The sequence below is a fragment of the Amblyraja radiata genome, chromosome 4, assembly GCF_010909765.2.
Source record: "Amblyraja radiata isolate CabotCenter1 chromosome 4, sAmbRad1.1.pri, whole genome shotgun sequence".
NCBI classification, from domain to species: domain Eukaryota; kingdom Metazoa; phylum Chordata; class Chondrichthyes; order Rajiformes; family Rajidae; genus Amblyraja; species Amblyraja radiata.
The window spans coordinates 17,010,904-17,027,381 of NC_045959.1; the positions used below are offsets into that span (position 1 = coordinate 17,010,904).

The 16,478-nt window shown below is 38.0% G+C and overlaps 1 protein-coding gene across 3 annotated transcripts in view; it reads left to right on the forward strand.

Moving 5' to 3' along the window:
- The window catches only part of LOC116971858 (desmoplakin), a 66,958-nt gene extending 53,989 nt beyond the window's left edge, over positions 1-12,969 (forward strand). For 2 of the 3 annotated variants that reach the window (XM_033019016.1, XM_033019015.1), the window contains 5 exons: positions 236-319; positions 419-526; positions 2,617-2,715; positions 3,008-4,825; positions 9,125-12,969. In XM_033019016.1, coding sequence (XP_032874907.1) covers positions 236-319; positions 419-526; positions 2,617-2,715; positions 3,008-4,825; positions 9,125-12,268 — 5,253 coding nt within the window. In that variant the 3' untranslated portion in view covers positions 12,269-12,969. The remainder of the gene's footprint in view (positions 1-235; positions 320-418; positions 527-2,616; positions 2,716-3,007; positions 4,826-9,124) is intronic. The other variant, XM_033019017.1, reaches the window with a different exon arrangement.
- Positions 12,970-16,478: the final 3,509 nt, after the last annotated feature.

Here is a 16,478-nt window from a genome sequence, read left to right on the forward strand (position 1 = left end):
CAACCTAACCCAAAATATTATTTATCCGTGTTCTCCAGAGATGCTGGAGAACCTGTTGCGTTACTCTAGCACTTTGTGTCTTTTTTGGTAAACCAGCATCTGTAGTTCCTTGTGTCTCTATGCCACCCAATAAACATATGATCCATTGATTAATTTGCATTCCATGATGTATTGAGATGGAGTGATTTTATTGACAACTCCTTCCTGTTAATATATTTGCTTTATTGTTGATTAGAACTTGAACTCAGAAATAAAAGATAAACGAAGCGATGTTGATAATTACCAAAGACATGCAGACCACTGCGCAACATCTGTAAAGGTAGGAAGTGTTGTTGGAGTCTATTGATGTGAGTATTTCTGCTTGTTGTGTGCAATATCATGAAATTTGTCAAATGCATAACCATTGTTTTTTGAACAGGATTACGAGCTACAGTTGGCATCATATAGTGCTGGGCTGGAAACACTGCTCAATATTCCAGTCAAGAGGCAAGTGGCTCAATCGATTTCCACTACAATTCTTCATGAGGTATGTACAACTTTGTGTGTTTCTGCTAAAGCAACCATGATTTGCAATCTATTCGCTGGTCTAAGTTAAATTCAATACAAAATACTGTGAAAAATAGGTAAATAAAAGTTTAATTCTCTTCAGAGGCCATTCTCTGTTTGCTTAAATAACTTTGTTCAGAACAGTTTTTCTAAAATGTATCATTGAATCATAGAAGGCCTTTCTGCCCTTACTGTGCTTGAACCCTATTATTTTGTAGATCCCCGTCACGTTTCCCCCTCGGTTTACCAACCTAGGAATATTCCACCTTCTCCTTCCTTGTGGGAGACATTCCAGGAAATATTTTCTGCATCTTCTCCAAGTCAATCACCTCAATCACCCAAAATGAGGCGACTTGCATACTCTAGTGAATCCGAATCAATAGTTTGTAAAAGTTAATTGTATGTTTCTCTGCTTCAGTACCCTCTACCTCAAGCTCAACATTCTGTGTGCATTTCCTTCCCCAAACATTTACACAAAACATGTGTCAGGATTTGCTGTTCGTGATTCCCCTTTAGATTTCTGCCCATTGACTCACCATGTTGTTGGCAAGAGAATGTATCAGTTCATACCTTTCTGTATTTAAATATATCATCTGCACAATCCCGTACCCTTCCCAGGTTCTCATGGTTAATCTCCCTCCCTACCATTCTTTCAAATTTTGTGCAAAATTTTAGTTGTTGATAGAGCTCCTGGTGGTTTTCTAAGTTGCAGTACTGAGTTAAACGTCCAATCATCTACTCTTATTTCAAAGATGATCAAATTGTTGATTCCATAGTTGTTAAAATATTTTGTGGATTTAAACTTTTTGGGTCAGGTTATTTTATTGAAGAATTACCAGAGCAGAACATACTGTTTAAATCTTTAATGGATCACTTGGCTATCATGGGGTTTGATGTGCATAAATTACTAAGGACTGTTAATAACTTGCCCAATTAAAATGGGACATTTCCCCATTTATTTTCATAAAAGATATTGGGAGGTAATTTTCACATTTGGCTTGGGTGAGGAGATAGTTACCACCTAAGTCACTTCTGGTGTAAAGACAAAGAACGGGTAGGATAGAAACATGCCGATTCACAGTTTTCTTCAGGTCTCCAAAGTTGCCCCATTGATTTGTGAAGCTGGAACCGCTGTCATTGGCAGAAAATGCTGAAAACACTCAGCAGTTCAAGCAGGTGCCTGTAGAAAGAGTCAGAGTCCATGTCAACTCTGTTTCTCTTCCACGGGTGCTGCCTGACTTCCTGAGTGTTTCTAGCATATATTTGCTTTGATCTCAGAGTTCCAGCATCTGTAGTTTTTAATTCAGATTTTCACTGATTCATTTTCTGTGTCCAGTGTTTCTGCATTTATAACTTCATTTATTTGCATGGACTTGAGCAACAACATTGCTGAAGCACCACGTGTCAACTCTGATCTATTCAAGCTGTCCTGCAAACGTCTTACACAAACCAAACTGAGGGATTGAATAGAACTTCTAACCCCTCCTGTATGGCTATGAAAACAATTTGAATATTAATAGAGTATTTGAAGTATAACTGCTGATATTTTTGAAGGTGCTCCTTGATATCTGTAAAATAATTTTACACATATCCCTTTGGCCTCAATCATTTTGTGAAATCAAATGTATTGTTGGTTCCTTTCTTTTATTTGAATCCTTATATTAACAGTGCTCCTCCTTTGCTTCTCCTGTTTCTTTATGTATCCCCGCTGGTAGAAGATTTTGAGGCTGCAGATGTGTTCCACCTGGAAGCTTAGAGACTGAGGCGTCACCTGTTATTTTCTGTTAATGGGTCATTTTCTGCTATAAGCAAGAGAAGGTTAAGGCACTATCACATAGAATCAATCCAGATATCAAGGAGCAATGGTGACAAGGTGGTTAATAGATGGCCAATCATGCCTTACTTTGATAATTGGACTGCTTGACAGAATAATTCGGGATTAGTTGGGATTGTTGTAGATATGTGGGGAAAATGGTGATAACTAACCAGCATTTTAGAGGTTCTGTATTCACAAAAAAGGAGACATAACACCAGTTGTTTTAACATTATGACATACTTTTTATTCTTCAGTCTGCAGATCTGCAGTCTCGTTATATAGAACTTCTTACAAGCTCTGGCGACTATTACAAGTACCTAAGTGAGATGCTAAAGAACATGGAAGAAGTAAAGGTGAATATTGTTTTGTTCCATCAAGCTTTAATATATATACTTTACCTCTTCCAGAAAATATTATTATAGCTTTAGCTGGCTGTTATCAGTTAGAAAGTAAAACTATACATTCATTCTTCTAATAATTTGGTATATTCTTAAAATTGTGTGAATTTATAATTTGTTCTAAGATATATCCATGATTAAAATTGTAATCATGTTTTAGATTGATGCCTTAATGTTTGTATTAAAGAAATGTAGGTTAAAAATTCAAAATATCACAGGCCACTTCCATCTAATTTTAATTATACAGATAAAAAACACAAAAATAGAACTTTTGGAAGAGGCCCTTAAAAGTGCCCAAGATGAGAATGCTGATAGTGTGCACCAGAAGAAGTACCTTGATCAACACGTAAGCCAGGTTCAAACAGAGCATACCAACTTCCGGAAAAACATTTTAATCCTCGAGGAACAGAAGAGATCTGCTGAAACAGACCGCGATGTCACGAAACACAATCTGGATGCACAGATGATCAAAATAAAAGAAATCAATGAGAAGATAACAAGGCTGACGTTTGAAGTTGAGGAGGAAAAAAGGAAGAGAAAATTAGCAGAAAACCAATGTGATCAGCAAAAGGAGGAACATGAAAGTGTTTACCGAATTAAAAAGAAAGAGCTAGATGAGGCCCACTGGCTGAAGTTGGAGCTCGAAAAATCGATCAAAGCGAGAGAAAAAGAGATAGAAAGGCTTAAGGATGCGTTGCAGGTGGAGTCCTCAAAAAGGCAACAATTTGATAGTGAGCTAGTTGGGATTAGGGAAGGTTTTGAGAGGGAAAACACGATATTGAAGACACAGATTGAAAGAGAGGTTCACATAAGGCAAACCACAGTTGAAAAGTTGACCATTAAGAAGGAAGATGATGTTGCAACTTTGAATATTCAGTTAGAGAAAGCTTTGAAAGAGAAAAATGATTTTAGGATTGAAGTAGATCGGTTAAGAAATTCTGCCAGAGAAATTGAAATGAGTAGGAATAGGGCAGAAAAGGATGTTTTGCAACAGAAATCAGCTAATACTGAGGAATCCAGAAAGAGGAGGACACTTGAACTAGAAATTGAAACACTCACTAAATTTAAAACCGAAGAAACGATAAAGTTTAAATCATTTCGGGAGGATACTTCCAAGGCTATCCAAGACAAGGCAAAGGAGATTGAAAGGCTAAAAATCTTGTTAGAGGAAGAAGTAAATAAGCGAAAGTGTTGGGAAAATGAGAATGATAAATTGAAACAAATGCAAATAGATTTTCAGAGGAAAGAAGCAGAAAAACTAACTATAATTAGAACGACAGAGCAAGAGTTTACTGTTATAAAGGTAGAACATGAGAGAATATCTCGAGAAAAGGCTGGTTTGGAAAGAGATATTGCACGTCTGCAGAGCAGTATAAAGGAGGCAAACAATGCGAAATATAAGATCGATGAGGAATTGATACAGCTAAGAAAGAATGTCCATGAAGAAAGTTCAAAGAGAAGAAGTGCTGAAGAGGAGACTAAACGCTTTGAACAAAAGTGTAGGGAACATATAACTTCAATTACACGGCTCACCAATCAAATTGAGGAAATGTCAATCTTAAAGCAGAAGGCTGTGAATGATCTCTCCCAGCAACGGAACGCTTTTGACAAACAACGTAAAGAGAAGGATATCAGCACCGAAGAGTTAAATAGATTGTATACCGATGTAGAAACGTTGCGCCGCCAGCTAAGTCATGAGCAAGAAAATTTGAGACAAGCACATCAAAGAAACGAATACTTGCAGAAAACCATTGAAGAGAAAAGCAAGGCTTTGAATGAAAGCACAAGTGAGATAGATAGACTGCGTTCAATTGTGGAAAATCTCACAAAAGAGCGCCTGAAACTAGAAGAACAATTAAGAACGTTGAAGATTGACTTTGATGATATCCGGAAATTCCAAAATGAAGCTGAGGGGGATAAATCACAAACCATCTCTACTCTTCGGCTGCAACTTGAACAAACTAACAGAAGAACAACTGACCTTCAAGGGCTAATTAATGAGTTAAAGAATGAGAGGGAAAAGTTGAAACTGGAAGTTGAATCATTCCAAAAGCAGGCTCTAGAGGTACATGCAAGTTTCATTGTTTTATCATGTGGTGTATTATTATTATTATTATTATTAACCTTTACTATACAAACACATAAAGTGTGAATGCTGACATAATAAGGTGATACTATTTCATCATTTCAAATGTCTATAGATTTCAGAAAACTTGGAAGTAAATTCAAATAAAATTTTATAGTATTTCCCAGCTTTCCATAGGAAACCTAGTTGGAATTGAATAGAGGATACACCGGTGGAAGACTTCATATCATAAAACACAATTTAGGTTCTAAATTGCTCAATTAAATTATATTATCCAAGAAAACTGGGGTGTTGTTGGCACAATCGTGTTACAGATGCAATGGTCTCACAGCTCCAATGATCTGGCCACAGTATTTATATGATTTACCTGTCTATTTGAGTTTCTGGTTGGTGGTCTGCCCAAAATGTTGATGGTGGAAAACTTAATGTAAATAATTGTCAAGGGCAGATAGTCCGACTCTTTCTTGTTGGAGATTATGATTGTTTGACTGCTTTTGTGGGATGTTATTTGTCACTTATCAGCCCAGACCAAATTGTTGTCCAAGTCTAGGTGTATAGCAAGATGGATTCAGCAGTGGCTGAATGGGAGAAGCCAGAGGGTAATGGTGGATGGCTGTTTGTCGGGTTGGAGGCAGGTGACTAGTGGGGTGCCTCAGGGATCTGTGTTGGGTCCTTTGTTGTTTGTCATGTACATCAATGATCTGGATGAAGGGGTGGTAAATTGGATTAGTAAGTATGCAGATGATACCAAGATAGGGGGTGTTGTGGATAATGAAGAGGATTTCCAAAGTCTACAGAATGATTTAGGCCATTTGGAAAAATGGGCTGAAAGATGGCAGATGGAGTTTAATGCTGATAAATGTGAGGTGTTACACCTTGGCAGGACAAATCAAAATAGGACGTACATGATAAATGGTAGGGAATTGAAGAATACAGTTGAACAGAGTGATCTGGGAATAACCGTGCATAGTTCCTTGAATGTGGAATCTCATATAGATAGGGTGGTAAAGAAAGCTTTTGGTATGCTAGCCTTTATAAATCAGAGCATTGAGTATAGAAGCTGGGATGTAATGTTAAAATTGTACAAGGCATTGGTGAGACCAAATCTGGAGTATGGTGTACAATTTTGGTCGCCCAATTATAGGAAGGATGTCAACAAAATAGAGAGAGTACAGAGGAGATTTACTAGAATGTTGCCTGGGTTTCAACAACTAAGTTACAGAGATAGGTTGAATAAGTTAGGTCTTTATTCTCTGGAGTGCAGAAGGTTAAGGGGGGACTTGATAGAGGTCTTTAAAATGATGAGAGGGATAGACAGAGTTGATGTGATCAAGGTTTTCCCTTTGAGAATAGGGAAGATTCAAACAAGAGGACATGACTTCAGAATTAAGGGACAGAAGTTTAGGGGTAACATGAGGGGGAACTTCTTTACTCAGAGAGTGGTAGCGGTGTGGAATGAGCTTCCAGTGGAAGTGGTGGCGGCAGGTTCGTTGGTATCATTTAAAAATAAATTGGATAGGCATATGGATGAGAAGGGAATGGAGGGTTATGGTATGAGTGCAGGCAGGTGGGACTAAGGGAAAAAAGTTGTTCAGCACGGACTTGTAGGGCCGAGATGGCCTGTTTCCGTGCTGTAATTGTTATATGGTATGCTGGTATGGACAGCTCCATTTATTGAGGTGTTGCAAATGACTTTGAACAATATGTAATAATTGGACGCCCCAATTCTAAATTATTATTATTAATGCAAAGTATGTGTTATAACACCAGGATAAACGCTCAATCAAGAAAACCATGACCAAAGCCAAAGTAGTATCTAAACTACCTATACACACATAGGTAGATTGAGGGGGGATCTTATAGAAACTTACAAAATTCTTAAGGGGTTGGACAGGCTAGATGCAGGAAGATTGTTCCCGATGTTGAGGAAGTCCAGAACAAGGGGTCACAGTTTAAGGATAAGGGGGAAATCGTTTAGGACTGAGATGAGAAAAACATTTTTCATACAGAGAGTGGTGAATCTGTGGAATTCTCTGCCACAGAAGGTAGTTGAGGCCAGTTCATTGGCTATATTTAAGACGGAGTTATATTGTTATATGGTTATTATATGGTTATATGTGGCCCTTGTGGCTAAAGGGATCAGGGGGTATGGAGAGAAGGCAGGTACGGGATACTGAGTTGGATGATCAGCCATGATCATATTGAATGGCGGTGCAGGCTCGAAGGGTCGAATGGCTAACTCCTGCACCTATTTTCTATGTTTCTATATGCTCTAGGACAATAACTAACTCCATATTCAATAATAAGCAATCTAAATGTAACGAAAAACTAATAATGTTGATGCCAGTATATCATTGGGGTTATCAAGTGATCACCTCCCTTCACTGATGTTTCAGTAAGTTGTGTCCATGACCCCTCAGGAAGGCTCAACAGTTGGTTCTGGCGATTCCGAACCAGCCCCTCAATACATGCTCTCATCACCTATGCTACTTGGATGCACCACTAAACAGTGAACAATGTAAATATCTACAGACGATTAATTACCACAAACAAACGATAAACACTCACACCCTGTCATACATTTATCCTAACCCATCATCAAACCATCATAGTGCCACAAATATCAACTGCACATACAAAACCAGGATACACTTACACAGAATACACTTACGAAGAAATACACTTATCACATGTATACATTTCCCTTCTGCCCCCAACTGACTCTGCTTCTTTGCCACCAAATCCACCTACTGCCCTGCTCTGCTGCCTCTGACATTTCTATTACGGCCTGATGCAAACTCTGTCCGCAAATTCTTAGCTCTCCAAATAGCTACATGGTGGAAGGCGCTATGAAAGGTGATTGAATTCTAACAACCACAACTGTCTTCCTTTGTTCTGGGATTGTCTCCAACCGGTGGATGGATGTCATTTTTCCTATGATGTCACGTCTGTCTAAAATGCAACCTTCGCATCCAGTGCTGCCACCTTTACCAAACATTAGTGCTGTTATCTTTTCTGCTAAGAAATGCCATTTGGTTTGTCGATTTATTTTTAAACTATTGTGACTCATTACAAATAGACCACATATTTTGCACTTGCTAGAGGACACAAGAAGTGATGTAAGTGGAAGCAAAACTGCTTTATAATATTTGTATTCTTCGCACATCGTTTAATTGTGTCATCTAGCCAGCCCCTGATCTGTTTGAGGATGAGTACAACTTCATTATTATTGTATTTTATTTTTGTACACTGCCATAAGTTTATCTTATGGTAACATGAAAAAAGACAAATGCTTAAGTGTAGTTTAATAAAAATGAAAACGGGTAAAGTTACAAAATTAATGTCTCGGTTGCTGTAAACTGTATGCAGGTGATATACCTCTTGCAGACACATGCAATTTATTTTTCTATCCAAATATCCAGGTAATTATAAATTTTCACTTTTCAGGGTTTCCATAAAATATACTCATGTCAACCTAATCTCTGTATATTATCGTTATACTTTTTTTTTTAAAACGGACCTTTCATAAAGATTTCTTCATATTTATTTAAATATACACCCCCAATTAAAAGACAATGCTTTACATCAGCATTCTAACGATGAGAAGCCTTGCCAATGCCAGTGAACATCATGAGAATTATGGAAATGACTGCTAATTTATTTGTTCATCCTAGAAGGAAGAATAATTTGTTCGCTGAAATAATTTGTGTCTAACAATTTTTATATGAATAGGTGAAAGTTGCAGCTTTGCATTATTGCATTTCACATGAAATAGCGGGAAATATAAGATGGGCAGTAATATAAACTTTTTCATGGTCCTATTGAAAGGAGATTGCTCAAAAAAACAATCTCTGCTTGCACATAAGCAAAGATAAGAATGTAAAGCCTTTCTTTAACATCTCCACTAGAAATCTTGAGATGCTTTTACCCAATTTCATCCAGACTTTTGTTTCAATCTTTGAATTTGCTTGGCATTAGTCTTTCCAATGAAGAAGATATACATTGCAATACATTAAAATCCAATAGATCTACCTAATTATGTTGTTGTGTTATAAATGGAAATTGGACAAGAGAAGTAATTTTGAAATTGATAACTAAATAAGAAAATAGTTGTTTGAAATCAAAGGATTTGTTGAAAGAATAATTGCTGTGCTAAATTATAATCAAAGGTTTATAGCAAGTCTAGTTTAAAATTATAATGTTAAATATCTTCATTATGTTGGCCAAAGGTAAAAACCTTAATGTTAAAACATGATTATGTTCTATCTTAACATTTAGGCAACTGATATGATTAAGCTGACTCATACTACTCATAAAGGCATTTTGCAAGAAAAGGAATCTCTACTGTTGAAGATAAAACTCTTGGAACAGGATAAATCAAGGCTTCAGCATTATCAAGATGAACTAAGTCGAGTGAAGGCATTGTTTGAAGCCGAGTCTCGCATGAAGCAGCGAGTCCAGGATGAAATTGAAATAGTCAGAACTGATCTAAGCTACTGGAAGAGTCAGGTAGAAGCGCAACAGTTAGAAAAAGGAAAATCAAGTGGTGAGTTCGAGCGTTTGAGAGCCGAACTAGATAAATTGCAAACAGAATTGAGAATGGCCGAGGAAAGATACAGACGGAAACTTGAGGAAACTGAAAGAGCAAATAGGATGGAGCTAGAAGCTCTCCGTTCCAAAACCAAATTAGAAATTGAAAGGCTTAGCCAGACATCACCATCGTCTAACAAGCAAACTCAAACAGGTGATATGGTTGTGATAGATTCTGCAAAACTTCTGTTTGATGGAATCCGTAAAAAGGTTACAGCAAATCAATTGTATGATTGCCAGCTAATTGATAAATCAACTTTAGATAAACTGCTCAGAGGAGAAAAAACGGTGATGGATGTTTCAAATAACATTAATTTGAATCTTCATGGGTTGGAGAATGTTGCCGGAGTCTATTCCCAGTCAAATGGCGAAAAACTCTCAATGACAGAAGCATCAAAAAAGAATATTCTTACGCCTGATGTTGCCGTATCTCTTTTAGAAGCACAAGCGGCTACTGGATTCATCATTAATCCACACTCAAACAAAAAGATGACTGTGGATGAAGCTGTTGCCACAGGCCTTGTGGACCTCAAAGACAGAGACAAACTCCTGGTAGCAGAAAAGGCAGCAACTGGGTTTAAAGACCCATTCACAGGAAAATATATTTCATTGTATGAAGCCATTAATAAAAATATCGTTGACAAAGAGACAGGTCTTCGCTTGTTTGAGGCACAGATTGCAGCAGGTGGAATAATTGATTCGATCAACAGTGTGTATTTACCAAAAGAGCTTGCTTATAAACGTGGGCTGATTGATGCTCAAATGTATCAAAAACTCACCTCTCCTTTTGATGAATCAAAAATCTTTGTTGATCCAAATACAAATACTAAAGTTTCCTATCAGCAGCTCAAATTACAGTGCAGAACCGATCCCGGAACAGATTTATTACTTTTTCCAGTGCAGAAATCAGAAATAACATTACAAGGAATCAGAAAACCTGTTCCATTACAAACTCTAGTGGATGCTGATATTATAGATCAAGACACTGTCGACAATCTTACATGTGGAGTGCTGTCAGTAGATGATGTCACTGCCCGATGTAAAGGCTACCTGCAAGGCAACAGTAGTATTGCAGGAGTGTTTGTGGAAGCCACGCAGGAAACATTGCCAATCTACCAAGCAATGAAGAGGGGTCTGCTCAGACAAGGCACAGCGTTAGAGCTACTAGAGGCCCAGGCAGCCACAGGTCATGTAATTGATCCTATCAATAACCAAATGCTGACTGTTGAGGAAGCTGTTGCCAAGAGACTTATAGGTGTGGACTTCAAAAATAAACTTATTTCAGCAGAAAAGGCTGTTACTGGCTACAAAGATCCAGGAACTGGGAACACCATCTCACTGTTTCAAGCAATGAAAATAGGCTTGATTGAACACTCTCATGGTATTCGGTTACTGGAAGCCCAAATTGCAACTGGTGGAATTATTGATCCAAAGCACAGCCATCGTTTACCAGTTCCTGCGGCTTACAAGCGGAATTACTTTGATGAAGAATTGAATGAAATTCTGGAGGATCCAGGTGATGACACCAAAGGGTTCTTTGATCCCAATACAGAAGAAAATTTGACCTACCTTCAGTTAAAGGAACGGTGCATTAATGATAAAATTACAGGTCTTTGTCTGTTGCCTCTAAGGGAAAAGAAGAAAGAGCCCACAACTTCCAGGTCATCTGCTGTGAGAAAGCGTAGAGTTGTTATTGTGGATCCTGACACACAGAAAGAAATGACAGTACGTGAGGCATACCACAAAGACTATATAGATTATGACACTTTCCTTCAACTTTCTGAACAGGAGGCAGAGTGGGAAGAAATAACAATTAAAGGATCAGATGGGAGCATAAAAACAGTGATTGTTGACAGAAAAACTGGGAATCAGTATGACATTGAAGAATCATTGCAGAAAGGCATAATTGATAAGAAGAGTTTCGACGACTATCGGGCCGGAAAACTGACTCTTTCACAGTTTGTTGATTTGTTCGCTGACAAGGTTAATCCTAATACATCTAAAGTAAGCAATGTAACAAGCAGTGGTCCAATTCCATCACCAAGTTTAAAATCACCATTGGATTTTTTTGAGGAACCCACTCCCGTTGCAGCCATCTTTGATGTTGAAACATTGGAAAAGATAACAATTTCTGAAGCCATACGCCGCAATATTGTTGATGCTATTACAGGGCAGAGGCTGCTTGAAGCTCAGGCTAGTACAGGAGGTATAATAAATCCTTCAAATGGCCAAAGACTATCCATTCAAGATGCGATAAATCAATGTATCATTGAGGAAGACATGGGAAAGCGATTAAAACCAGCACAGAAAGCTTATGTTGGTTTTGATGACGTGAAGAACAAGAAAAGACTCTCAGCAGCAGAAGCAATACAAGAGAATTGGTTGCCACATGAAGCTGGGCAACGGTTCCTTGAGTACCAGTGTGCCACAGGTGGTCTTATTGTGCCAGATGTTATAGAGCGAATGACCATAGATGAAGCAGTAAAGAGAGGGATACTCACTGCCAGAGCAGGTCAGAAACTGCAGGATAGCAGCAGTTACTCGAAATGTATGACCTGTCCGAAAACAAAATTGAAGATATCGTATAAAGATGCAGTGGACCGTTCAATGGTTGAGGATAAAACTGGCCTTCGGATGTTGGAAGCAACATCATTTTCTTCTAAAGGCATTAACAGTCCATATAATGCAGGTGGCTTCTCTGGACCAAATTCCCGTTCAGGTTCCCGATCAAGCTCAAGAAGTGGATCAAGACGAGGAAGTTTTGATGCCAGCTCTTCCACCCTTATTAGTTCTACTCAAATGACCATTAAATCCTCTAATATTACATACTAATAATCATTTATTACACATATTCAAATACAGTAGATTTTCAAAATGTGTTGAAGATCTAAATTTATATTATTTTCAAATGCTTTCTCAATATGTTTGATTTATACATTGGTGCCCTGTTAAGATCAATATCAGTTTGATGCAAAACGTTAACTTGTGTTGAGATTGAATATTCAAATCCAAATGTTGCTAATATTATGAGGAATTCAGTATAAAACCTTTTACCAGAAGTGGCTGCTGTTTCACAGAGCAAACATTAAGTGAAGCAGCTTTAAAGTGGCAATGGAATTTCGTTGCACAGTATTGTGCAATGACAATAAACGTATTCTATTCTATTCTATTCTAAAATAGTGCCGAAAAAGTGGTCTGTTAAATGTCTCCATTCTTAGGATGGTTTTTATTGTACAGCAGTGATCATGGAATTATTGTTTGTTTTACACTACGCTAGAAGTTTTCCATAGATAAAACTGATTGATCTTAAATTGGCTTCATTGTATTTATATAATCTTATCATGGGATGTTTTAGCAGGTGGAAAGAAAATTGTGCTTAAAGTTTATTTTCTATTGTTTTAATGAATATATAGTACTTGATCAAAAAATAATCTGAATTAATGAAAAATATTAATCTTTCAACATGAAGCTTGCTCAATTATACGAATATGTATTTTTGCTTGTCATAATAAAGTTTCATCATTTGAAATATCTTGTATTTGATTAAATACTTTAGCAATATTATGTTCAATTATTGAGAAGTCGTAGTGGTTATGGATGTAACTACATGAAATATCACACAAGATGAGATGAGATTGTGCAAATAACAATTTCTTGAATTATACACCAACCAAAAGGAAGTCGCTTCTGTGGTGGTTGCTGACTTGACAAATGGGCTGCCTCTAATTCGTTTTAAGAGCACCATTGTGTACAATGTCTTTGCATTTAGCTGATAAAGTACAATTCAATCCAGCAATGCCATGAATTTAATTTTTTTTAATCAACATTTTACACACATGTAAGTGCAGCTTGCAAATTGGCTTTGAGTCAAAACATAAGAGGTTGAATGTATGGCTCCAAGAATGAAGTGGGACGTAAGGATTTCCATCACAGGGCACCAGCTTTGGGAAAGGATGGAGTGATTCCACTGGAAAAATTTACCCCTGCCCCCCCTTTAGTTTAGTTTAGAATACATCTGAGAACAAGCCCTTCGGCCCACCAAGGCAACGCCAACCAGTGATCCATGTACACTTACACTATCCTACACACACGAGGGCCAATTTACAATTAAACCAAGCCAATTAACCTACAAGCTTGTACATTGTTGGAGTGTGGGAGGAAGCTGGAGATCCCGGAGTCTCCACGCAAGTCGGGGAGAACGTGCAAATTCCATAAAGACAGCACTTCTGGTCAGGATCGAACCAGGGTCTGTGCACCGTAAGACAGTAATTGTTCCACTGTGCCACCCTCAAGTAGTTGTGGAAGCAGCCTCTACTTTGACTGATACGAGTAGTTAATCAAACGGTCCCAATTTGAAACGTCATCACTCCACTTCCCTGCACAGATGCTATCTAATCCACTAGTTCCACCAGAACTTTGTTTCCAGCATCTGCAATCTCTCATGTCTTCATTCCATTGTCAAGAGTGGCAAGAGGGTTTAATTATCATGTAACGAAATGGAACATTAAAATTGTTTTAGGCCTGGTCAGATATTTCCAAGGACACTGGGAAGCTAGAAAATTAATTTTAGGCTTCTGAGCCTTGGCTGAGATTTACAAGTCACTGTTAAATACGGGTGAGGTGCTGGAAGACGAGGGTGGCAAATGTGCCTCTATTTAAGAAGGGCTCCAAGAAAAAGCTAGGGAACTATAGGCCAGTGAGCCTAACATCTGTTGTTGGGAAGTTACTAGAGTATTCTTAGGGATAAGATATACATGCATTTAGATAGACAAGAACTAATTAGGAATAGTCAGCATGATTTTGTACTTGGAAGATCATTTACAAATTTACAAAAGTGATTTAAGTATTTGAAGATGTAGGACGGACCAGCAGATTCTGGTTTACACCGAAGATGGTTGAATATTGCGTTGAGGGGAAGGGGTTGCGTTAGGGGCACATTTTAAGCTTTACAAAACCCCACTTCGACAAAATTCATTTGCATGCACTGACAGTTAGCAGCTTATGATGCCACAATGGGATCCTGAATCTCATTTACATAAAAGTTTGCTCTTTTCAAAATAAATTTGTTACAATGTTAACAAAGACAAGAAAAAATACACAAAAGACAATCAACATGCCTCCGGACTTATTGGATGAAGCAATGAAGACAAAGGCTGAATCAGCAAATCTAATATCATACTTATACAGCATTATTTTAAATATAGAAATACCTACAACTGATGGTATTAGAAGAGACTGGGAACAAGAACTAGCTATAAAAATTTCAAAAGAGAGCTGGGATAAACACTTACTATATGTGCATAAATGCTCGGTCAACGTACGACATACTCTAATTCAATTCAAAACATTACATAGACTATATTATTCAAAAACCAAAATAAATAAACTTTTCCCCAATGTCTCACCCACTTGTGATAAATAGGCAACGTTTCGTTGATGCTGCTGCACCCGCTGAGTTTCTCCAGCTTTTTTGTGTACCTTCGATTTTCCAGCATCTGCAGTTCCTTCTTAAACATTTGTGATAAATGTCAGTCTCAAGAAGCTACCATAGTGCACTCTTTTGTTTTTTGTATAAAATATTTGAAATCTTCACAAAATTAATTAAAATAAAACTTGTACCAAAAGCAGAATGGATCATTTTTGAAATATCGGAAGGTAACCCCGAACTAAACGTGTTTCAAAAGAACTTACTTAATTACGGGCTAATAATGGGAAAAAAGCTTATACTCAAATTCTGGAAAAACGCTCCAATACCAACAATAAAAATGTGGATTTCAAACATGTTCGAAACATTACATCTGGAAGAGATGAGACTCCTCCTAGCAGGCAAAGCAGACCACTTCCAAAAGACGTGGTCTGCATTTATGGAACTATTACAAGCATAAAGTGCAATAGTAATTAAAAAAATAAATGGTACCAGGATCTGGTAACGGGGGGTAAAAAAAACACGGTTGGTATATCCTTTTTTGCGGAGTTTTGTGTTATAATAGAGCGATTGGGACTTCCGGTGGCGCTATGGAGTAGGAGAGACTCGCGCCAACTAGCTCCGTGAAAAAACGGGGGGAAAAGACAGATCCTACCTGCAGAAAACGGCACCGATTGTTTTGCAGTAAGCCCGTGACGTCATCAGGCGCGCGACACCGGCAGTATGTCGACTCAACATACTCCCCCCCCCCCCCCCCCCACAAGACAAAAAACGGCAAGTCTAAAGAGGTAGGCCCAACTGAAGCCTCGGCCTCAGGTTTAACAGCATCCCGAGAAGACATCTCAAAGAAGAAGAAAAAGACTGAGATGGAAGAATTAAAAACGTTTCTTAAGGAGGAACTTAAAAATCTTAGACAGAACTTTCAAGAGTTTAAAGAGGAGCTGACATCTTTTAAAAAAGAAATTAAAGAACAAATTAAAGAAGATGTTACAGAGATTGTGCACGAAGTCCTTGAAGACTGGAAATTAGATATGGAAAGAAATATGACTCAAAATGTTGAAGAAGTAAATGAAAAACTGAATAAGATGGAATCCAGATTTGATTCTAAACTTGAACCTATTCTCCTGACATTAAACCAACATCACAAGATTGTAAAAGAACTTGAGGAACTTGCTGAGACAAGCACCGCAACTACAAAACAACTCATCACTGAGAACCAACGCCTATCAAAGTTATTGCATCAAATAACTGAAAAATGTACAGACTTGGAGGGACGACAGAGGCGTCAGAACTTAAGAATCGTGGGCATCCAGGAAGGCAGAGAGGGGACTCGTGACCCCCGTGAATTTGCTGCAGAAGTACTGAAAACAATTTTGAACCTGGACCAGGCGCCATTACTTGCCCGAGCGCACAGAGTGCCGAGACGTCCCCCAAAGGTGGGCGACCGACCAAGAATAATGATAGTAAAGGTCCAATATGACCATGTATTGGATGACATGATGAGGAAAATTGGCAAAAGCAGAAATCTTGTATATGAAGGAGACAAGATTAGCCTATTCAGAGATTACCCTGTGGAAGTTGCTAAGAAAAGAGCGTTGTTCACAGAAACAAGAAGAA